Source organism: Rhipicephalus microplus, chromosome 9 (assembly GCF_043290135.1).
Source record: "Rhipicephalus microplus isolate Deutch F79 chromosome 9, USDA_Rmic, whole genome shotgun sequence".
Lineage (NCBI taxonomy): Eukaryota > Metazoa > Arthropoda > Arachnida > Ixodida > Ixodidae > Rhipicephalus > Rhipicephalus microplus.
In genome coordinates, this window is record NC_134708.1 from 96,814,482 (window position 1) to 96,839,977 (window position 25,496).

Genomic DNA, 25,496 nt, shown 5'->3' on the forward strand with positions numbered 1-25,496 from the left:
AAGTTGATGCGCCATGATCTTCACACGTATATACAGCAATATATATATATATATATTGTTACGGGAGAATAACTTTACTTTATAAAACGAGGAATAAACTCGGTGGTGGACAAGATGGCGCCCAGTTGGCTCACAGATCCGACAACATCGTCCTCTTCTTTGTCTTCTTCGTCGTTCTCATCCTACCGTTACATGATTTCCCCGGCGGCTGTAGCACCGACCCGGTGCTAATCAGGAGGCACTGGAGTAATACGGTTTGAGTCGCGTAACATGCACTACGTCAGTGTGAGGGTGAAGGATGGCGGGGTCCGTAGGGGTGATTTCGTATGTGACGTCAGTTACTTGGCGTAAGATACGGTAGGGACCTGAATAGCGTGGGAGTAACTTCTCCGAAAGTCCAACGCGGCGCGAGGGGAACCATAACAGAACGAGATCTCCGGGTGTGAAGTGGACGTCACGATGGCGGGCGTCGTATACGCTCTTCTGATTGTCCTGGGAGTCCAGTAAGCGTCGTCGAGCAACTTGGCGTGCCGCTTGGGCCTTCATTATTGCATCACGAGCGTACTGAGACTTGTCATTTAGTCCGGCCGGCAGGAGGGTGTCGAAAGGTAGCGCAGGGTCACGGCCGAACAACAGAAAAAAAGGAGAGAACCCAGCGGTGTCGTGTCTGGAAGAATTGTACGCGAATGTTACAAACGGTAACGTAGTGTCCCAGTCGCGGTGATCGGCGGAGACATACATGGAGAGCATGTCGGTGAGAGTGCGATTGAGGCGCTCCGTTAGACCATTTGTTTGTGGATGGTAAGCAGTCGAGAGCTTGTGTTTAGTGGCGCAGGAGCGGAGGAGGTCATCAACCACTTTGGAAAGGAAGTAGCTGCCTCGGTCGGTAAGGAGTTGTCGAGGGGCGCCATGATGTAAGATGACGTCCTCCAAAAGGAAATCGGCCACGTCAGTTGCACAGCTGGTTGGAAGGGCCCGTGTGATCGCGTATCGGGTAGCATAATCGGTTGCTACTGCAATCCACCGATTACCCGCAGCTGACGTAGGAAAAGGGCCAAGCAGGTCCACGCCAACACGGTAGAATGGGTCTTGTGGGATGTGCAGTGGCTGAAGACGTCCGGCCGGAGGGGCATTTGGTTTTTTCCGTCGTTGACAAGGGTCGCAGGCTGCAATATAACGGCAGACGTCGCGGTACATGCCAGGCCAGAAGAAGCGCCGGCGAACTCTGTCGTAGGTCCGTGACACGCCGAGGTGACCCGCTGTAGGTGCATCATGAAGCTGGGCGAGAACAGTGTGACGCAATTGAATGGGAACGACGAGTAGTCTTTCGGGGCCGTCAGGACGCATATTGCAACGGTACAATACACCATCATGTATTTCAAACATTCGAAGGGAAGGGTCGGGCCTCACCGATGTGAGCCTTCGGATAATACCGTCCAAGAAAGTATCTCGTCGCTGCTCGATTCCAATGTCATGAAACGCGGATAGAGAGAAAACGTCGATAGGAAGGGTGGTTTTAGAGGAGTCGCCGTCTGGAGGGTCGACAGGATACCGGGACAAGCAGTCCGCATCTTGATGCAGGCGGCCGGTTTTATACAGGACTGAGTAATCAAATTCTTGAAGGCGCAGCGCCCAACGGCCAAGACGGCCTGAAGGGTCTTTAAGGGACGAAAGCCAGCACAAGGCGTGGTGATCTGTGATTACTGTGAATGGCCGGCCGTACAAATAGGGACGAAATTTACCGACTGCCCAAACAAGTGCCAAACATTCCCGTTCGGTTATTGAATATTTTCTTTCAGCAGGCGAAAGAAGGCGGCTGGCATAAGCAACAACACGGTCTCGTCCTTGTTGTTTCTGGGCGAGGACTGCACCGATGCCATAGCCACTTGCGTCTGTACGAACTTCTGTTGGAGATGAAATATCAAAGTGGGCGAGGATAGGCGGAGACGTAAGCAGACACACTAGATTTTGAAACGCATCTGCTTGCTCAGGGCCCCAGATGAAGCCAGCGTCTTTTTTGAGAAGTTGAGTGAGAGGGCGTGCTACGTCGGCGAAGTTTTTAACAAAGCGGCGGAAGTAAGAACAGAGGCCAACGAAACTGCGAACGTCTTTGGTACAGGTTGGTACAGGGAAATCTCTTACTGCGCGTATTTTATCTTGATCAGGGCGAACCCCCACGGAATCAACGAGGTGTCCGAGGACAGAAATTTCACGACGGCCGAAGTGGCACTTTGCCGAATTGAGTTGCAGGCCCGCCTTACGAAAGACAGATAAGATTTTCGATAGCCTTTCAAGGTGCGTCGCAAAAGAAGGCGAAAAAACGATAACGTCGTCCAGGTAGCACAGGCAGATGGACCACTTGAAGCCGTGCAACAGAGCGTCCATCATACGTTCGAATGTGGCGGGCGCATTACATAAACCGAATGGCATCACTTTAAACTCGTAAAGGCCGTCGGGAGTGATAAACGCCGTCTTCTCACGGTCCATGTCATCAACGGCAATCTGCCAGTACCCAGAGCGGAGGTCAATGGAGGAAAAATATTTTGCGCCGTGAAGGCAATCCAGGGCATCGTCTATGCGTGGTAAAGGGTAGACGTCCTTCTTCGTTATTTTGTTTAAATGGCGATAATCGACGCAAAATCTCCAGCTGTTGTCCTTCTTCTTTACAAGTACAACAGGGGACGCCCAGGGACTGCATGAAGGCTCGATGATATTCCGAGAAAGCATTTTGTCGACCTCCTGTTGGATGATGCGCCGCTCTGCATGGGAAACACGGTAGGGTCTCCGATGGATTGGACTCGTATCGCCTGTATCAATCCGGTGCTTAACAACGGACGTCTGGCCGAGTGGGCGGTCGCCAAGGTCGAAGATGTCCCAAAAAGATGCAAGCAGGGAACGCAGGTCGTTAGCTTGTTCTTTCGGCAAGTCGGGGGCAATCATCTTGGTTAACACACTTTGGTCTGATGGAGGAGTAGACGAAGTTTTTTCGGCACTCGGGATGCTGTCATAACTTAGAGTGCAAATATGGCACTCTGCCGCCGGCACGATCTCGGCTAGAGATATACCACGAGGGAGGACTTGTGTACATAGTGAAAAATTCACTAAGGGTAGGCAGGATGCATTGGCCGTAATAGTGATGACGGTGTGAGGAAACGCAACGTTGTGCGAAAGCAGGACGTCAACATTGGGGGACACAATATAAACACCGTCTGGGACAGGTGGAACAGGGGAGACGCCTATGTAAGCTACTGTTCGTTGAGGGAGACGCAGGTGTTCTGTAGAACAAAGCCGACTTGGAGGGCAACTTGGAGGATCAACAACATTAGGTAGAGCGAGTTGCACTATACCGGCAGAGCAGTCTATCAAGGCCGAATGTTCAGACAAAAAGTCTTGGCCCAAAATTATGTCATTAGGGCAGTGTTCTAAAACATAAAACAGAACTGATGTGTGGTGTCCGGCGACGCTGACGCGAGCTGAGCACACACCAATTACGGCGACTTTTCCACCATCGGCCGTTCGGACCACAGGAGTTGGGCCAGGAGTAAGGACTTTCTTCAGCCGTGCTCTAAGGTCAGCGTTCATGATAGACACGTGTGCGCCAGTGTCAATGAGGGCTGTAGTAGGTACACCGTCGACGTCAACATTGATAAGGTTCTGATGTGCGGGCAAGGTCAGTAGAGGATTTTGGGATCGGGTCGGTATTGCAGCATCACCTCCAAGAGCTGCTCCCGTCAGTTTTCCGGAGGTGAACGCCGGAACGAGCTTGGGGACGGCGATCGGCGAGATGGGGGCGAGCGGGAGAAACGGCGTTGTGGCGAAGGGGAGCGGCTGGATCGGGGGCGCGAGGAATTCTCAGGCGTTAGCGGCTCTGTTTTCGGTGATGAGCGTGAATTCCAGACAGGTGGGCGATGGGGCGGAGGGTGAGGCCACGGAGCAGAGCTGGACCAAGCACGGCAGTGACGCGAAATGTGGCCTATACGACCGCAATTGAAGCATATCGGCCGGTCGTCTGGGGTGCGCCATACCGCCGGGTCGCGATAATGTGGGCTGGCAGAAAAACGTCGGTTGGGCGGGACAGTCACGGGTGGATTTGGTGTGGCGTAGTCTGGACGATGAATGGAGCAGACGTTTAAGCCGGCGTTGGCCAGTTCTTGCCTCACGACGGTCTGTATGAGAGAGACGGTGGCGTGATAGCTTTCGGAGTTGGGGGAGGCTGACACGAGTGGAGCTGCGGCTTCTATTTCCCGACGGACAATACGGACAACGTCACCGGGACTTTCCGTAGAAGGCAGGCGAGGGTCTTCGCATGTGGACGTTGCAGCCGTGTTTGGAAGCCGGGCAAACTGGTGGAGAACACGGCGGCTCTTCGCTTCTTCAAAGCGCCGGCATTCAGAAATAATGTCGTGAACCGTAGATGAATTCTTGAACACAAGAAGGTGAAAGGCGTCATCTGCTATGCCCTTAATAATATGGCCAACCTTATCGGCTTCGGACATCTGCGAGTCTACCTTGCGGCACAAAGCGAGCACGTCCTGAATGTACGTGAGGTATGATTCGGTGCACGTCTGAACTCGACGTGCGAGCTCGTTTTGGGCGGCGCGTTGACTTGCCACAGGCCTGCCAAATAGCTCCCGGAGCTTTTGCTTGCATAACTCCCAGCTAGTCAGTTCTTCCTCGTGCGTCTCGTACCAGACCTTTGCGGTACCTCTGAGATAAAAAATCACGTTGGCCAGCATGAGCGTTGGATCCCATCGCATACGTACACCCACTCGTTCGTATGACTTCAGCCAGGCTTCTACGTCAATGCCATCAGTGCCAGAAAAGGTACCTGGATCTCTCGGGGGCTCCAAGATGAGGGTTGACGGTCCAGTTGGAGAAAGCACGGACGTAGTTGGAGAAGGCACGGTAGACGGGGAAGGGTCGGCATTGTTGACTGCAGTCGCCATGGGGGAGACCACTAGGCGCCCGCTACGAAGCTCCGTTTTGCGTGAAGTGAGTACCCCGCACCTCCCACCAATGATGTTACGGGAGAATAACTTTACTTTATAAAACGAGGAATAAACTCGGTGGTGGACAAGATGGCGCCCAGTTGGCTCACAGATCTGACAACATCGTCCTCTTCTTTGTCTTCTTCGTCGTTCTCATCCTACCGTTACAATATATATATATATATATATATATACAAAACATGACGATGTAGAAAGTTGAGAAAAATCAGTAGAGACTGTCCATACATTTGCTATCGCAATAAAGCAGCATACAGCACAGCCAGCGGCATACCATAGTGAGCACGCTCTTGCACCAACAAATCTTATTTCTCTAGTTCTTCGAGCGCATTGATGATAATAAGTGTAAGGCGCTGGGTTGCCGTATGCTGTCCTATGCTGTCATCACTATGAAGAAAAAAAATTTGAAAAATAGAAGTAAATATAATAAAAGACTGGAAAAAAGAAAAGGAAAAAATATCACAGCATATCCATGGAGTGAAGATGATGAGTGAGGCAAAGCACCTATCTATCTATCTATCTATCGATCTATCTATCTATCTATCTATCCGCTCTTGTTGTCACCCCCTTAACTTGGCGTGAACTAAAATTAGCATGGCAGGGTAAGATAGTTTGACGAATATGACACGCGGCTCAAAACATGAATAATGTCACAATCTTGTCACGTACGTCGTCAAACACTTGCCGACAGACAGTGGAAGGTGCCCACTGGCGGGTATGGGCCGCTGGTATGCGGGTACGTGCCACAGGGGATTGACACTTTGTATCTACCCATGAACGACGAGAACACACATGGGCGATTTCAACGCGCGAGCGTTCAGAAATACCCGGCATCGGCAGCGTCGGCCCGACGAATGAAAAGGATAAATGTTAGGATCCCATCTGGAATCAAACCCAAGCATTCTGCGTGGCAATAAAGCATTTTACTACAGAGCTATGCCAGGTCTCTGAACTACTTTTGAAGTAGGCACTAATCTTCGTGAAACATGAATAGTGGGCCACAAGTTGCCTTTCTTTGCACTATAGCTGAACAATAGGCTGTCTTATCACAGAAAAACATACCTTTCGCTCGCCTTTATTATTCAAGACTGGAAATAAATGCAGTAAATTTATCATTAAGTCGCACTACATCACGTTATAGTCACAAGAATGTGTCCCTCCGCCGTTTTTGCTTATATAAATGAAACTAAACGTAGCCATGCGAGTATATATTTAGTTATTCATATTGTTGATACCGGAGCCATATTTATTTATATCCGTCGTAAATTCCATCTGATAGTCTGGCCACTTTCTCGTTCAGCATTTTCCTTTATAAGCTATGTCGTTGTTTTTTGTTACTGCAGTCTATAAAAGTCCAGTGGTTGTTTTTCTAGCTTTACCTTAGCGATCCAGCCACTCGGCACTTGTCCCTTTTTGGCGGGTGAGCGGCATCATCATCATTATCAACAGTCTCGTGCTCGCTCCAGGAGAAGACGAAGCACAGCGCGTGGTCCATCGGCGGAGCCGGCCAGCAGCTCGCGGCGTTCCGATGGTGAGCGAATCTTTCTTGTTTGCCCCTGTAGCCTCAACAAATAGCGAATTTCTTACTTTTGCTCAAGCTTCCAGACGCGTCCGCGGTGCCGTTACGAGTGTCTCGCTTCTGGTTCAAAAGCACCGAGAGGTTGCACTTTGGTCGACCACCCGCTTGTTCCACAAGGTCTCGCGGAGTGTTCCTTCCGCTCTAGCTTACATCGTGGCACACAGCGTTAACCGCGCAGTAATCGAAAGGCCGTGTGCACCGTGTTCAGAACTTGTACGCGTTGTGCGAGCCCTTTTGAAAACTGGTACTGGTCACTTTCGCTAGCACTTAGTTAGGTTCATGCGCTCAGTGAGAGGAATGTAGCATAGAGTGCCACGTACCTACGTAAAGTGTGTGGCGGTTACTTTAAAGGTGCTCCTCATCAACCACCCTTCTCTTGTAAGATTAATGCCTGAATCTGCTGTCTTTTATTGTGCCACCTTAAGGTTTTTACCGTTATTTCAACAGCATGCACATCTCGCCTCTAAAACTAGTGGTGCTAATTAACCTTTCTCTATTACGCCACCACTGGTACTCACAATGTAGGAGGACCACAGAGCTGCCAGCACATAGTCGCTCAGCAACGTGCTCAAAAGTTTTCATTTTAGTGTGTAGTCCAAATGAATGTGTGAGGTGTGAGCCAATCCACTGTGTCCTTATCTCCCGTGCCTCTGGACAGATAGCAGCCCTCGCAGCCACTTCTTCTGCCGTTCCTCCTCATAGACACCGCCTACTGTCAAACGTTGGCCAAGACTGCCAAAGACTGCACGCGTTGACAGCGTTATGCGACTCTTTGTTGTGTTTCTGCGAGCGTCGCCCTGTTTCACCAGTGTGTTTTTTGTCTGCCGTTCATTAAATATGCAATTAGAATGCCCGTGTGTCTACAGCCTTTTGCCCCGAGCCTCACAAATGTATGTTTTAAAGTGCGTATATACAGGCAATCCAAAAACCGTAGCAGGGGGAAGAGGGAAGCTTGCGATGAAAAATTTATAAACAGCGTTTGCGTCGAGCCGATGTTTCGACAAACGGACTCCTCTTCCTCAAGGCTATAACAGAACTCACGTAGAACTGTTCTGTTCACATAGAACAGTTCTGTTTTAGCCTTCAGGAAGACAAGTCCAGTTCTCGAAACAGCGGCTCGACACAACCTCTGTTCCATCGCAAATCTCATGTGATAGTCTGACCATTTGCTCTTTCAGTATTTTCCTTTATTACCCTTCGTTGTCGCTTTTGCTTTTTTTAGTCTACAAAAGGGACTAGTTTATGAAAAGCCTAAAATCCTCTCATCCAGTCGGTGGCTCCCCCAAGGTCGGCACAGGAAGGGGAAGACCCTTCGCGATGATTCGGACCATCCAGAAAGCCAGTAGTTGTAGACCGAAGTTCGGGCTCTGCAAGCTCCGCCGCCACGAGTACCCGTCACACAAACTAAGCCTCCACATTCGCAGGGCACTGTCAGGGCATGCGAGTCAGCGAGCAACTCTCGAGGGCACAACGAACACTCTCTTCATGAAACCCTGGTTCTATTCTACAATATGTCCACCGGCAGAGATATGTACCTGTCTGTAGAGGAATCCAAGAGTGATTACCTGGGCTCTGTTGAGCTTAGCATTATAGAAGGCGAAAACACGTCCGACCCAGCTTGAAGCTAGACGTTATTTATGGAGCGTTGTCGGGCTTCTTCTTGAAATCAATGTCCCTCCTACCACCCCCGAACGGTTCGAGCATTCACGTACAAGTTTGTGAGCGCTAGCATTAATATTAACCCCATGAATTACCTCAACGTGCACTGCAAGCCAAAAGATATGGTGACCATTAAGCCATCTCTCCTTTCTGCGACCACTCCGAATGAGCCGTGCCACCTGCTGCGAAACCAAGCCTATGATATTTTTTGTTCTGTTACACATTGCATGTATCTAGGAGACTTTCTTTTGTTAATGATGTGGCCGGACATGCTCCAATATTTGGCAGTGTACTCGTGGGAGCAAAATACCCTAAATCTATATTGTGGTTAAAATCTGTGGTAGTAAGGAATAAAATTTGGATTTGGCTGTTTCTGTCCTTGCCTTGGTTTGAGAGAGAAGTCTAAACTGCGACGAATCAATGATGTAGCAGCACTTTGTGACAAAATCAACACCGTACTTGCGCTTCCGTCGTTGCCGTCCTTTGTAGCATGAGTGAACGCAATAACTTAGTTTTCGGAGCTAGATGTACTTACCGGCAAAACTCAAAAATAAGCGTTAAAGAAAAAAGTCGCTGCCCCCCCTCCCTCCCATACACTTTATAGTGTTACCCCACATCACACCATGAAGTTCCAGCTCGCCCAAAAAACTAATTGCGGAACGAAAGCACGATAGCAAAGCCACTTGGACCCGAATGAAACAGATGGGATGCGCTCAGGAGTGATGTTTGGGTCATTATTGTTGACGCAGCGTTCATTTTATGTACCTGGTTCAGTTTGATTCAAACGGTCCCAGTACTGTTGAGTGAGTGAGTGAGTGAGTGAGTGAGAGAGTGAGTGAGTGAGAGAGTGGAGGGGGTGGATCTGTGGGTGTGTGTAAAGTGCGCCTACAAACGCTGCACTGCTATATACGTAGATGCCCGGCTAGGTGTTGCATACATGCATACACTATCCAGCACTAAACCCAGACGTTTTCCATATGTGAAGGTTTGGAAGATAGTGCATGCCGCAACGCCTCGGGCAGCCAGCTAACAATCTTCGAAAGAATGTTACATAGCTCTCGTGAACATAATAGCTGTGGTTGAGTTAAAGCTCCAGCATTGGTTCCGCAGGCGGTGCCCATGCAGTACGGCCAACAGGACGCGTACGTCCAGCAGGATGCGTACGGCCAGCAGCCGTCGTACCCGCAGGGCATCTACTCGCCCGGCGGCACCTACGCGGCGCCGCCAGCTGCGACGCAGTACGTGGACCCGTCCTACGTAGCGTCTCCGGCAACCGCGCCATACGGAACACAGCCGTACGCCACCGACGCGTACGGCCAACCAGTCGTGGCCACTCCCTCAAACGTCATGATGTCAAGTGAGCGTTCAGATTAGTTCTATAATATAGATGACTTGCTGTGACGTCACTGAAGCAGCTACGGTGGAGCACCAACGTTGTGATGTCACGTTAATAGGGAGTTTAATCCCCCTTATTCTAGAACGTCCCTTCACTCAACGCTTCACCTTCACTTGAGAAAGCCAAAGGAAGCGCCCTCGTTAGGCCCGGCAAATCACAGCAATCGGGGATAATGTGGTGTGATTCTCGAGCAGCGCAGCGTCATTTTCAGCCGAGCAGTGGCGCAGTGCTCAACTTTGTCAAGTGAAGGGCGAAAGTCGGGTCGAGGAGCGTTTGTGAATACGGGGGTTAGAATAGCGCACCGCGAGCCCTTGCCGTGCGGTCGCTGTCACTGCGCACGCGTCGTTACGCGAGTCGCCGTTCGCGTTCGCGGCCCACCTGCAGAAAATCCGAAATAGCGTGCGGCCATCGCGGCCCGCGAGGCCCGATTAGTTCTGTGTGTAGCTTCCGTGCATGTGGGTTTGCGGTCGGTGTGAAAGTCCCAAGAGTTTTTCCTAGGGAGACCAAACGCTAATCTAAATCTGATATGGCGCCCGCTATTCCTGCAACACCCGCAGCGCCTGCAAACGTTATTCTAAATCTCCCTAATGTTATCAGTACATCGCGTACCACTTCTTTCATTATTGATGCACAGAGGCCTAATAACGTTCAAGTGACGTCGTTATCACCCTGAAGCAGCTTAATAGTCATGTCATTATACTGCCTTGGCGTCCCTGACGTGACGTGTAAGCTATCAATAGACTACGTTAAGGATGATTTCATGCCCCGCCATGGTGGTCTAGTGGCTAAGGTACCCAGCTGCTGACCCACAGGTCGCGGTATCGAATCCCGGCTGCAGCAGCTGCATTTTTCATGGAGTCGGAAATGTTGTAGGCCCGTGTGCTCAGATTTGGGTGCACGTTAAAGAACTTACTTAGGTGGTCCAAATTTCCAGAGCACTGCACTACGGCGTCTCTAATAATCATATGGTGGTTTTGGGACGTTCAACCCCACATATCAATTATTAAAAGATGATTTCATGTCACCGCACTGGACTCTAGCCCTGCCGTTTTGTATATTTAAAAGGGCCGACAACCAACTTTTCCGGCACATATTTTCTTTGGCGCCATGGAAAGCTCGCCGGTGAGTATCTAATCACGGAATCGGTATATATGACATTTATTGAAATAACATTGAAAACCTCTAAGCGGTCGGGCGTAGGTTCACCGGTGATCTGAGAAAACCACTGAATGGAACTTGTAGAATAGCGATTGTTATGCAACGACGTAATGAATGACATCGCTGCTAAAGTAACGTAAAGCTCCCACATGTGACTGTAGCCGCAAGTGCAGCTATAGCACTCATAATAGGATATGAAATGCGCAGTGACGACAGTCTTGTTCGCACTTGTCAAAGTGTTGCACACTCCTGCCATTCTTGTGTCCAAGGAACAAAAGGATCGTCATTTAGTTTTGTGTGCTACCTCACAACTGCCTCACATGAATTTTCTTTTTCTTGAATCTACGCATTAGACTTCGTCCTAGAAACGCTGCATCACGCCTACAACGTGCCCGCCATGCGTCTCAGCCTGTGTTCTTGGCCTACGTGTCTTTTTATTTGCGACTTTGCGCCACGCTAACATCATTCCACAGCGTTATTGTGCCGTGTGGCTCGATGAGTAAGCAGTGTAAATGACACGGAATTTCAGTGGCAGGGTGACAGCTCAAAATTCAGATGAGACCACAGGGTGCCTGCATTCTGCTGCTGCACCAGTCTGGTACTATAGTTTCCGGATACCACCACTAAAGAAGAAAACTATATTGGCGAGCACCCTTGAACGCTACTAGCAGGGCAACAATAATAGCAAGCTATAGGTACCACTATTCCAAAATTCCTTTCTATATTTTTTCAGCGATGGCGCCATACGATCCGGGCTACGCCAACTACATGTATGGGATGCCGTCGCCACGAAGCCCTAGGCGATAGTGAGTCCATTGGTTCTTTTTCCAAGTTCATGCACTATCTATCTATCCATCTATCTATCTATCCATCTATCTATCATCTATCTATCTATCATCTATCCATCTATCACCTAACTGTCTGTCTGTCTGTCTGTCTGTCTGTCTGTCTGTCTGTCTGTCTGTCTGTCTGTCTATATATCTAACTAGTTATGTGCCTATTTAATTTCTATCTATCTATTTGACAAGTCCGCAAATTTTCACGAGCATGTCACTACCCCGCATGTAAGCCGGAACATGTTTAGCAGCGTCGATACATACTTGGCGGTGTTGACAAACCAGGTCAGCAGCAATGGCATTCGTTACACTAAGACGGGTCTATGAGAGGTCATTCTTCCTACCTTCTGACATCTTTAATTAAATTCCACAGTTATTGAAACACTGGTATACCTTTCCCGAGACCATAGGCAGTCTATTCAGGTTTGCAAACCTCACCTCGACATTCTGTGCCTTTCATATGTGTGTATATAAATTTCTGGCTTTGCTCCTGCTGCGCACGCCTTTCAACCGTAAGATGTGAATTACAAACATAATCACACGTCACACAATTAGGTGTGACGTATGGTCATTCTATAGTTTCTTATTAAGTGCATAGAAGACGAAATCTGAAGACGTACTTATTAAAAGCTGAATTAAGCCAATATTGAACCTACAGGTAATCTTCGACACTACCGACAGTGTTATATAGTTTCGGAATCATTTACACTCATTTATGCCTGCAGTATAGAAGCGAATGAAGTCAACCCCCTTATATTCTTCAGGCACTGAGAAGACCACAGTTATCTGTGCCTAAAAAAATAAGCAATAGTAAGAAGGTGCAAGCTTGCGAGGTTCGGTGGCATGCTGATGACACGAACCGAATTTTCGTGTACTACATTGGCGGTGTCTGAAAAGTATTTTACGTTCTGCTTCTCTACACATCGGTTGAGACAAACAAGAGCGTACTATACTTCTAAACTCGCCTTCTCTATCTCTCTCATTCTTGAATTGGATCTTCGCCAATGTCAAACGGCTTGTCCGGTGAGAACAGGAAAGACTATAGTACCCCATTTATAAAACCAATGGCTGACAGTCTCTATTCTCGCAGCGTCATCCAGTCGCCGAAGCGCAAGTCTGCGTTCAACACCGACAGCATCCTCACCGTGCTCATCGTGTGCGGTACGCTGTTCCTCGTCTTCCTCGCAATGCTGCTCATCGTGACGGTTGTCGTGCCCCGGAGTGAGTAACACGTCGACTGCTACATATGCTCGTTCTAAGGGCGTGCAAACACGGACACGGGAAGGAAGTTGTGGGACTCCCCAAACCCTGCATCTTTCTTGCGCCCATGTTTACACAATGCATGTTTTATTTCATTGCGATAGCAATTATATGGACAGTCTCGGCTAGTTTTTGCCGTCACCACCGCCGTCATTTCCTTATATGGATATGTCTGTATACATACTGAGAAGGATGCGCTAGCCTCCTTTTTCTACTACCTTTCTACACTACCTTTCCGGCCAGGGTCGTCTGCACGCGCGCTTAACTCGTCAGCGAATAAAAAGGAGGGGGGGGGGGCGCTCATGGTTACAGCTCTATTGTGGCAACAATCAGCCCACGCCTGTACCCCCACAGCCGGCGGGAGCTTCTAGGGCCTGCGCTCTTAACCCGAAAAACGGTGTCAAAAGTGTACCTGAAGTGGCCGTGCTTACTCTGGCGTTTTCTTGAGTTACGTCAGATCGGATGCCAGCCTTGCTTCATCAAACATTCGAACACGTTGCTATCGCATTCATTAATTCGCCCTTTTGGCGAAATTGTGCCTCATTTATTTTAGCGCGCGCTAAACACATGGGTAAACGGCGTTCGTCCTTCTCTTTCTGGTCCCTGTGTTTCGTGCACGCAGAAAAAGTTATAATATGGATACGTCCCAACTCGGCCAGCTGTCATTTTTATTGCAATACGCTTACACAATGTGTTTGTGGGCTAGCCAATGTGTATTCATAGTGCTTATTTAGCACTAAATGGCACCACAAGACAAAAAGACGCCAACAATAGCTTAATTTGGGCGAGCTGGTTCATCGTGGCTGTGTTTTAGTAACAGCGCGACAACTGTGGAAAAAGACAACAAGGACAGGACAGAGCGCTGATTGTCAACTGAATTTTATTGAAGGTGCTATGCGACCCTTTTATACAGAGTACAAAAACAGTACTCATGCGCGACGACACATGAGTGACCATAACAAAATAATCTTTACTGATAAAAGAATACTATCTATCAGAAAAGATAAGTGAAGGTGTACTGATGCATTGATCCTTGGCATTTCTAATGAAAAAAAAATGCTTCTAAGATGTCTCTTTCATTTTTCGTTCTTGCTTTTTTTTAACTGTGTTTATGAAACATAGGATTGCACTTAAATTCTTTACAGTGTATGGCCATAAGGATATGATAGCCGGCTATGGTAGTCTCTGGTAGACTTGCGAGTCAACTGAGAGTAACGCGTTGTCCTGTCTTTTTGTTTTGTTGTGTTTTACGTTAAAAAAGCACCACCATACAGGTTTATATGCCCGCTCTACTGGTATAGATCACCTACCTCAGATCTTCGTCATTCTAAGCACTGTTATACGTGTGCAATGGTAGAGAGAGAGAAAACAAGAAGAGAAAGGGCAGGGAGGTTAACTAGACGAGCGTGAATTTTGCTACCCTGCTCTGGGGACAAAGTGAAAGGATGAATGTATTTGCATTCATGAATTGTAATACGAGAACAATAATGTCGTTATTGTGAATACAGGTTTCTTGATAGCGGAGAAAATTAAAATCAATGTTTCATTTTCGAATTTCGCGCTAATACCGCCGCACGCGACATCACGGATTTCAAAGTGAATTTGTCGTTGTTTTGGTGACATTAACTCAATTAAATTTCCTCGGACTTGGTTTTCTAAGACTATGGTCTCCACAGAAAAGAATGCGCTCATTTTTTACTGATTATGAATTTCGTATAACCTATCAGATGCTGTCAAAATCTACGTCGGCACGGCGTTTAAAGCGGGATTTTCAAGGTGACCCACATTCTCTTAACGTGTCCTTTCTCGCTCCCAAGCCTCTACTCGAGGCAACCGCGGCAACATTCGTATCTGAAAAGAGCAATTCACTGAAATTAGGAAAAAAATGGTATTTTAATTAGCGTTCTTTCAAAGGAGCCCCGCCCCGCTTTTTCACATCGCCATGAAACATCGTCCATCTTTGCTTCAGGCTACCGTGAACATGCGAATAACATACAGTTGCACAAAATAAAGCAGGGATTCGGCAGCTTTCGTGTCAAAAGTAGCAACCAATCACTCGCTGTCACCATCGGGCAGTCTTCACCAGCTACGCGGCGTTGTACACGGCTGACCGAAAGCGGGGTCTAACAAGTGTTACCCAATCTCGTGAAGGTCGCGCCGGCTGCCCATCTCGTTAGCCACGCCGTGCAGCATCGTGACCACCCGTCGTCGCCACGAGCGCGAGCCCCTCAGTATACGCTCCCTTTGAGGTGGTTCTGAAACACAGCTTGCTTTGAATTGTTACAGTTCTTAGCTCTGCCGACAAGGTCGGCTAAGAGCAAGATACATTGAATTTTGCATCACTTCAACATCCTGCGTAATAAACATGTAATTTAATTGAAACTTCGCAGTTTCCTGTTTCATATGATAATTTGGGTGAAGGCAGTACCATGCTTGACGAGTCACCCGATGGGCCGTTTTCCGCGAGCCACTTCAAAAGCGTAATCTTTCGTTGCTCGAAATGATCATACTTGCAAAACGAAATAAGCGCAATATTTGTAGCCAAGGATCTTATTCTAATAAAGCCGGAACAGAACGTATAAGCATAATTATATACCCAATTACATTTTAACATTTATTACTAAGCATAAAATTTATTACTAAGCATAAAAGCATAAATTTAACATTTATTACTAAGCATGAAAGCATAAATTTAACATTTATTACTAAGCATAAAATTCAACGTCTTGTTACATTATTGCTGTTGCAATAGAACACTGAGTTCCCCGAAATGTGTACATTTTATGAATTCATAGACAATTTCCAAAGGTAGCGCCAGTGGTTAACTGCAGGGAGACTTCAGTTGCTTACTCGTGATATTCAAGGCATCATGCATAAAATAACACGAACACAGAAACCTGAAAACATACACAAAGATGGTAACAGTACGCTTTCCCAACGATAGGTTTTCGCACATATGTCATATGTACCCTGTGCAACGTCGAATCAAATTTATTGTACTAAATACAATGACATCATATCAAAAATAAAAAGCTAGAGCTAATGGATTTCTTTTGTTGTGTAAATAAGCCGCCGTTAATTACTTCATGCAGTTATTGTGCTGAATCCCGATCACAAGGACACGTTCAGCTGACAGTGTAGAGAGCCGACCTCATCTACACTGTTTGAGCAGTGGCACTGCTTTTAGGCATGTGAGAGTGGCATGTACATAAATAACGTACTTGCTAAATAAAAATGATTACTGGGCGCTTCACAATTATATTTTGGCAACAGTTACGTAAACTTCAATATACCCGCGGCAAGGTTTGTTATTATGACGCCGATATCATTTAGTTACTGATCAGGTACCGTACTCAACACAAAATATGTGGTAAGAACAAAGTCACTTCAGTTACCAAGCTGAATAACTGCCAAAGCTTGGTAAAGATAGCATATACAGGATGTTTCAAGAAATGTGTCCAATATTCTTTAAAAATCCCAGAAAAGATTTATCCGCGTACTACTTGCGGCGTTGTCTTCCTGGAGCAGAGGGCATCTTCAGATGGGTACAGACATTAATCACGGCAGTAATCACAGAAATTACCACAAGTAGCTTTTAACCAGTGGCAATAGCCGGTCTATTCAAATGGGTGAATGCAAAGCCTTCCTACGAATAGTCCATAGCCACTATAAAGATTTTTGAAAAGCAGTCACTGGTAATCACCGCGGAGCAATGCAATCTGGCCAATTTAGTTTGCGGAACCAAAACCAACGCACCAAACAGCGCATTTACCATTCACTTCAACAGCACCCTCAATGTCAACACTGTTTCCCTCGCATTGGGGGGGGGGGGGGGGGGGCGTCGATAAGCAGCCTCAAAGCAAAGTGTGTAAATATACCGTTGATAATGGCCAAATAAACAGTGTCATCTCTGAGGGCATTGTTATTTGATTGATCGATTGATATGCGGGGTCTAACGTCCCGAAACCACCATATGATTATGAGAGACGTCGTAGTGAAAGGCTCCGGAAATTTCGACCACCTGGGGTTCTTTAACGTGCACCCAAATGTGAGTACACGCCGCTGCTGCATTTCCACTTCCATCAAAAATGCAGCTGCCGCAGCCGGGATTCCATACCGTGACACTGCGGGGCAGCAGCCGAATACTTTAGCCCCTACTCCACTGCGGCGGGGTTAAGGGCGTTGTCGAAGTGAATGGTAGATGCGCCGTTTTGTGCGTCGGTTTTTCCAGCTAAATTAGGCCCTTTGCATTGCTCCGCGGTGATTACCATTGGCCAATTTTCCAAAATTTCAAACTGGCTATAGACTATTCGTAGAAATGGTTAGAATTGGCCGGCATTTGACGCGCCCAGATATCACCACTGGTTAAAAAATTATTTGTGTTAATTTCTATATTTACTCTCGTAATTAACGTTTGTACGCATCTGCAGAAGCCTTCTGCCACAGGAAAGGCAACGCCGCAAGTAGCACGTAGATACATTCTTTTTGTGATTTTTAAAGAATACTGAACAGATTTATTGAAACACCCTGTAAACTACCTTTATAGCTGGCCAGCAAAGGAGATGCTGTGAAGGCAGCAATAGAGGATCTCACATGTTTTTCTGTTTATATAACACATACTCTTTTTCAAATTCTAGCTTTTTGCATTCGCAGTATGGGCTAAAATAGAACCAATATTCACTGAAATTGAGAACTTCGATACACTAGAACACTTGAGACGTGACAAGCAGGTAAACATAGCTGTCCTAGATGGTTATCTGACCGAGATGTCAAGGTTGTCTTCCTTATCGTTCGCAGTTGCCAGGAGGCAACACGGAGCTCACAGAGCGAGGCGCCACGAGTTCCCCAATGAGCTCGACAACCGTGAGTACACATATTGCCATTTTACAGAGCACATGCACAAAAAAAGATCGAAAGACACGTCGTAAAGTTCGAAAGTGTGTTCGGCGAAAGCCTCTGTTCATTCGACTGACTATGTGCGATTCTCTTTCTTTTGCTTTTTCTTTCTCCTTTATTGTTTCCTTAAGTTTTTCTCCTCTTTCCACTCGCTCAGCAATCACGTGATTGCTGAGAGAGAGTAAGAGGGAGAGGCCGCATCAGGCACCGCTTTAGAGCACGGACGGAGGGACACCGCGAGTATGAGACATTAAAAGTTTTCGCCTTGTAATAGCTCCGTCAGCACCATACTGGCGATGCCGTGGGGCACAGTGCGGCGGCAAAGGGTTGCAGCCATGCAGGGGCGTGCGAATATTCGCAAATTTTTAAAAACAAATCGAATGGCGTTCCATTCAATTTGATACTTCAATTTATTACTGCATACTACAAACACCGAATATTTATCGAATACTGTTTAAATATTAAGCACCTAGATAAGGGTAACATGTCTGTTTCCTTAATAATCAAGTTACCAAGAATCATGCAGCCCAAGCTTTTACGGTAATATCGGCACTGTATCGATCACAGGATGTACGCGTTCTTGCTCAGAACCCCAGTGGGGCTAAAGCGATGGTCACAAATCCACGATTTTCACCATGATGTTGACTCATGAATATTGCTTATCGACACATGGTAAGGGTAATTTTGAAGTAAAAAGTATAACTATTTTTCTTTGCAATTTCGGAAGGGAATTCTTTTGTACAAATTTTCTACTTTCGTGCTTTCCTTAAACAGCATTTTTTTAGGGAAGGGGGGGGGGGGGGCTCAGAACCAATTTTTCTCCGAAACCTGGTGACGAAAATGACAAAATATGCACGATTAGGGCCCAAGGTTACTAGAAGAGACATGTGTGGCAGGGGCTGCGACACGTCCTTTGGCGTGCGTCTCTACTCTAGAAATAATCACAGACGCCCAAACAACATTCCCAAAATATCACCGAAAATCAAAAGGGAAACGCGTGAGAACCGCAGCTCCAATGTTTCTGCAGATTTCGTATTTGGTGGAACTATGAAAGTTTCTTTTTAACAATTTACGTATGAGTTCAGTAGATTTAATGTCTGCGGTGGGTACAGAAACTTCCCGAGCAGTGAACTTTAACTGAGTTGTTGTTGAGTCTTTGCACTTGAGTTGGTTTCCTGGACATCGCGAATTTTATTGGACGAGAAATGCGAAGGCACTTGCCTACTTCTGCCTACGTGCCCTTCAAAGAACGACATGTTGTGAAAATGTGTTGAAAGTCTCCTACTAACGTGATGCTCACAACAATATTTCTGCATATGCACCGGATCTTAATTGAAAGAGCTATTGACCTGAAACGAATTAAACTCACGACACTCGCAGTGGCCGATGCCGAGTTGGCCGTGGACGTGCCCCAGATGAGTCCACTAGCCAAGGCCGACCTGAAAGACTCCAAGCTACACTCTGCCGGCGCCGGTCATGGACCTAAGCACGGAAAGAAAGATCACGAGAAGGCCAGGCATGTCAACAGCCGCGCGAAAGGCTAGCGACCCTGCGGGACGCACCAGGTGAGAACGAACACGCCAACAACAACTTATTTAGACGGATAAAACCGCAGCCGTGCATGAGTGAGATCGGTTGAGCTATTGCACCACACCGCCGATGATCTGTCCTGAAGTGCGCTCGCTGCTTACATGGCGCGAATTGGCAGCCAATGTCTATGTACCTTCGCATGTGCATTTCTATGTGTGCGTGTATGCGTATGCACATGCAACAAAGCTACAGGATGGGGAGAAGGAGCATTTTGGCTGCTTCAGAGCTGCGAAACATACAAGTTTTTTTTTGTTTTTTTACAAGAGAATCCCGCCGGTGTTGGAATTCACTTAGGTAAACGTCTGTATACAGCGTAGAATTGCGCCAGGTGTAGCAAGTTTGTGGATGACAGTTGCCAACCTATTAAACGAAGCGTTGAGGTATGACCATAGGCTGGTAGAAATATTGCAACGCTCTCAGGCTCATTGATGAAGTATGCGATGCCCTTAGAGCTCTCTCGGACTTGAACTCACCAAAGCTTTCCTAAATTGGTCTCATTCAGACTCGCAAAACGATTTCTAAACCGGACTTACTCGAACTCCAACTCGTCAACGTATTGCTCAGCCGGACTCGCTCATGGTGATGATATGTAGATTTTGACGTCCTAAAACCACCATACGATTATGAGAGACGCCGTAGTGGAGGTATTCGAAAGTTTTGACCACCTGAGGTTTTTATACGTGTACCCAAATCGGAGCACATGGGCCTACAGCATATTCGCCTCCAACAAGAATGCAGCCGCCGCAGCCGTGATTTGATCCCGCAACCTGCGGGTCAGCAGCCGAGTGAGTACCTTAGCCTCCAGACCACCGCGGCGGGGCAGCTGGACTAACTCAGACTCAAGGCTTGACCAGAGTATGAAGGAGGCTGAGCTCCCATTTCCACTCGCGTAAAATTTGCTTTTTCGATCATGGTGTAATTATCTTTAACGCCGATGTCTCACATAGTCAGCACTACACGATACGCCGTTCGACCTTGTACCTTCAAATACGAGTTACCAGGAGTTGTAAGTAAGGACGTTTGTATGAAATGTGCCATTCATATGAGACATTTCTTTCAGGAAGTCCCCTGAAAGAGTTTGTGGGGCGACGTCATGATACCCCCCTTTTGCCGCGCCTCTGGTCAATAAACTCGGACTTGAACGCTACTGTGTTAATACATGTGTGAAGAGATGGGTATAAACGTAATCGGATTAAAGGCTGATATTAAAGCTGATAGGTGAGTAAATATAGGGCCATCTCTCGACATTCTGAGTGAGTCTGAGCTTACTCAGACTCACTCAAAAATATGGACTGAAACTCTAAAATATATATTGTACATAGGGCTCACTTGAACCCAAGCTCACGAATAATTTCTCTCAAAAGGACTCATTCGGACTTGGACTAAACTTCCTCAGCTTAGACTAAACTTTTCCCCAACCGGACGCACTGGGACACACTAACCATAATATTTCTTCTTCATATTCACTCGCAATCACGACTTGATCCGAGTCTGTGTTAGTCTGAGTCAGTCCGCTTATTAGTAAGTGTGCTGACCTATGTCTATCGCCTATCGTGTTCATCATTAGACACAGCAACAAACACGTTGGCTCTTCAAGGACGAATTGTGCTAGAAAGCCCCTTGTGAGCTCTTCAGCTACGACGATGCTGATGACCCCGATTTTCGCTTACGAATCGACATGGGCGAACGAGGTGTTCTTGTCACTAGATACATGCTGAAGATATGCATTGGTCTTATCACTTAGGAGCATTCTGAAGAGTGAGAGCGTGTTATTTTGCTTCAACGTTAGAGCACTTGATTTGTTTTTCCTTGTTTTGTTCTATTTACCATTCTTCACGTTTTCGCCATTTTCTCCGTTTCCTTTACAGCAGGTGCAGTCACTCGACTCGGAGCTGCCACGAAGAAAATGAAATCAGTGTGCACGGGCGGCACAAAAACACTGCTCCTTCCGTGGTCTTTCCCGCCCATTGGACTCAAATACAACATTCGCCGAAGCCTACATGCGTCTTTGTCTCTTGATTGTCATCACTTCTTTCATCATGCTCTGCCCCGAAACTGATGGGAGGAGATTGTGAATTAGGTAAGGAACAGCGAAGACGCTCTACTCATACAAAGAAGACGCTAGACAAGAAGGTTAAGGCCCGTGTGCTGTGCGATGTCAGTGCACATCCAAGAACATCAGATGGTCAAAAATTCCGGAGCCCTCCACGATAACGTGTCTCGTAATGTGGTTTTGGGACGTAAATCCCCAGATTTCGCGCGCTTACCGCTTTCATAATGCCGCTGTACCAACTATAGCTAAGACCCATGCGGTGGCCAAATGATACCATATCCCTTATTCCCCCTTTCTCTCAATTGGTGAGTGAAACAACTTTATTGCTAATAGGCATAAAGGGGGAAGAGATAGGGGAATAAAGGATGACCCTAGCATGCTCGGACGTCCCAGAGAGGCAACTTGCTCGCGTCAAAGCCGTGGGGGCGCTGCTTTCGGCCGCTGGCGTTGCAGGATGCCAAGCACGTGCAGGACCGCGACTCTTTCATTGCCTGGCTCTTGGCTCATGGTTTTGCTGCTGATGCTAGTTGGCATTGCTCCTTGGTTACCCGGCATGGGCGCACAGTCTCAGAGGAGGTGTCTCTGTGTGGCTCGCGAGTTCTTGCAGAGTTGGCATGTATCTGCAGAGTATACCTCCGGGCAGGCGTGCTTTGCCCAGACGGGGGTCCATATGACCTGTACTTGCAACTGTCATTGTGTGGCTGCTTCACTGCGTTCTAGGTCTCGGTGAGGTGGTGGGTAGAGGCGTCTGCTCGTTCTGTAACACTGCGGAACGTCGCTGTGGGTTGGAAAGGAATACTCTGTCTTCGGCACCGGGTCGTTCCGGTTCCGAGGAATGTGTTGACGAAGACCCACGGCTAGTTAGAGCGTGTGCCTCCGTATCAGCCCCCTCGTTGTGGTTTGGGCCTGCGTCCAGCTCTCCAGCATGCGCAGAGAACCACTTGACGGTAACGTTGGTTTCCAGTCTTGTTATCGTTGGACATACTCTTGCGGTGGTTCTATGCACATTGTAGCAAAGTTGACTATTGCCGGCTTCGAGACGCTGAAAACCGTGCGACGATCCGGACTCGACAGCGCCAGTGTGATTGTAAACTCCTCGGCTTGCGTGGGCGACTTGCGTCGTATGCTTCTCGACATTGTGACTTCTTCTGTGTCTGCTGTGATGACTGCTGCTGCGTACGTGTTTGGCCGGTGGGGATACTTAGCCACGTCTACGTAGTTCGTGCACAGATCATTGGCCTGCCCCTTTGTGAGGACCGTGGCTCTCCAACATTAACCAATGACGCGGTTTCCACAACGGCCAGCCTTTGGCCTCCGCCTTTCTGTGTGCGTAAAGATGAGAAGTGAACAGTTTCCTAGAAGCATGCGTTGCGGGGCTAGTTAGTGCGACATAATAATTAACTTAAACGGCGCTTGAGACGGCAAACCAGAATAGATTCATCCTGCATTCGTCTTGTCTGCATCTACTCTGGTGTCTTGTCTTAAGTCAAGCTTTGGCTGATATGCTCGGACAAAGTTCATTAATGATGATGAAGATGAGGATGAGTCTTTTGCTTTGCTGGCACTCGCCTACAAAGAGATAGGCCAAGAACCGGGCGCAAGGTCATCAAGTGAGCTAGTTATGCATTTAATATCATTAAATAGAATTTGGGTATAAACAAAAACAAATCGTAAAAAATGTATGGAAATGCCCTTGAGCTAGCAGTCCGATATTCAGGTAGTTTGGGAGCCGAAAACAATAGACTAACAAGGTAATAATTTGTTGCCATTATGTACGCACACACAGCAGAGCAAACCTCTCTGTGGCTATAACCTAATGTAATCTCTCCGAAGGACAAAATTAGTGCCACGTTCACTCTTGAACGTAGCTTCCCTATTGGTTCGACCAGGTATCTTTTCCTTTGATAAGAATATCGGTGACAGAATAAAAAAATGATTTATTGATTCTAATTCCATGCAAAAGAGACATAACGGAGATGCTGTGAGATCAGCTTCAGGTGCGAAATTAATTCTGGTGCGATATTCTGCATCGTAATCTGGTGATTGTAATTTCTAACTGCCGAGATTCACACCACTGTTTGTTTCAGCAAAATCGTAGATGTACGAAGTCTCTGACTTTATTCAATGATAATTTTTATATTTCCTTGTGCAGACAAGCATTTCTATATTTGAGTGCTGTTACATAAGCGAAATCAGGTAGAATAGGTTAGAGTGGTCCGCTTAAAGATGCTTTGGCTAAAGAGTCTGCCTTCTCATTCGGATAAATACCACAGTGACCAGGTACCCATAGAAAGTGGAATTTTCTCACGTATTCTGGTAACAGCGGAGCAAACACTTTAACAAATTACTGATCCACCTCACGGAAATTCTGTCCGTACGAAATAAGTACATTCGTAAAATGCTCCGGAGGTACCACACGAAAGCTCCTGATAGCTGGAGTGAAAAACCCACGAAAAATGCTCCGGAGATGCCACGTAATCACTCCAGCCAGCTGGAAAAAAATGCCAGTAAAAAGTACTCCGGTGGCGCCACGCAATTGCTCCAGTCGGCCGGAGTAAAATATATGTTAAAAGTGCTCCGCGAGCGTCACGCTATTCCGCCGACGAGCAGGAGCAAAAACTTTGCTCCGGATGTCCGCTGCGAAAATTGTTCCGAGTATAAGGGACGCTAGAGTACAAGCGTTTTACTCCGACCTCGGAGTATTTTTTTTTTGTACAGTGCGCCACAGATATCATGCACTACGAGAGGGGAAAAAAAAAGAAAATGCCAGGACTGCCCATAGCACGTAGCATAGCGTCGCTATTTCTGTCAGAAAGCTTATATGGTCTGACCGCTTGCTCAGTGAGCGTTTTGCTTTATACGACGTTGTATTTTCAAGCTTAATTCCCAAATTGGTTTCAGTTGCAGACTTTTACTGTAAGCGTCGTGCTGTCATCGTCATCCGCAGTGGAAGTTCGAGAGCAGATCAACTTTTGAAGCCTACCGCAAGTACAGTTGCAACGTACTTACTACGCAAGAAATCACCTTCCACTGGTTATATGTCTCTACTTTTATATTTACGTGAGGTGCATGCTTCAGGAGTGAACATATAACTGCCACTGTATATGACGCACTGTGCGTGATGGTATGGAGAATTCTGTGGGCGTACGCCTGGATCTCAGCTGCGCTTTTCCTGTTCCTTCTTCTATGGCCGGAACTTTCTCTCCGTCACATATCGTCTAACGTGCGTTACAACAGAAGGTAGTCAACGGGTCTGTGGCGTTGGCAACTCCTACCCGTTAGAATACATGAGGCCGTGAGGCTCCTGCGGGCGGGCGTGGGCTAACTTATTAGGGTTGGGGAAACCGTCAATGGCGATGACCAAGTGGGCGATCAACCACGTCAATCTTACTGTTGGTAGAATCGCCGAGAGTGGCCATCAAAACTTGGTTCGCGTCAAACGACTGAATGGCCGTCATAGAGAATCCGAGAGGATGGAAAGAGGTTCCCAAATTGTCAGTGCTAGAGAGATCGCAACCAGTTCTGCAAGTTCGGGGGATTTTGTCCTAACTGAAGCGGCGCTAATCATGCGGCCTGTCAGGACGACAATCCCACCACAGATGTCAGAAAGCTGTTTTATCCTGATTGCGATGCATCTACGAAGAGAGCGTTTTCTTTAATGTGAAGCTGGAAGATCAAGGCTTTGGCTTTCACTTTTCTTCTGCCGTGATTGTTTGCATGGTTCATACTTCGGTGGGAGGGGGTGGTGAACCATAAGGGGGAAAGGTGAACTGCAATTACCGATATAATATAATCTGGCAATGGAAGCAGTCTTTTATGAGAGATGACGTGATGCCAGCTCTCTAGTCAAAATCGCTTTGACAGAACCAGTGCAAGATAGCCTGGAGGTCTGGGTCGTGGGCTGTGCTTCTGTTAGACCGTCTAGCTGAAGTGAACGCATTTTATTCATTTATTCGTCGTGACAACCACTACATACTCAATTTTTCATTCGAGCTATGTACCACACTTTAAAAGTACAATCAGGTAGATCACGGGATCAAATCCCGGCTGTGGTAGTCGCAAT

The 25,496-nt window shown here is 47.2% G+C and overlaps 1 protein-coding gene across 1 annotated transcript; it reads left to right on the forward strand.

Moving 5' to 3' along the window:
* The first annotated feature begins 6,411 nt into the window (after positions 1–6,411).
* Positions 6,412–21,378, forward strand: LOC142771421 (uncharacterized). Its single transcript, XM_075872902.1, has 7 exons — positions 6,412–6,537; positions 9,355–9,601; positions 11,532–11,604; positions 12,725–12,855; positions 17,692–17,757; positions 19,171–19,355; positions 21,249–21,378. The coding sequence occupies exons 1-6, from the start codon at positions 6,535–6,537 to the stop codon at positions 19,332–19,334; spliced, it is 684 nt and encodes a 227-aa protein (XP_075729017.1). The 5' UTR covers positions 6,412–6,534; the 3' UTR covers positions 19,335–19,355; positions 21,249–21,378.
* The last annotated feature ends 4,118 nt before the right edge of the window (positions 21,379–25,496 follow it).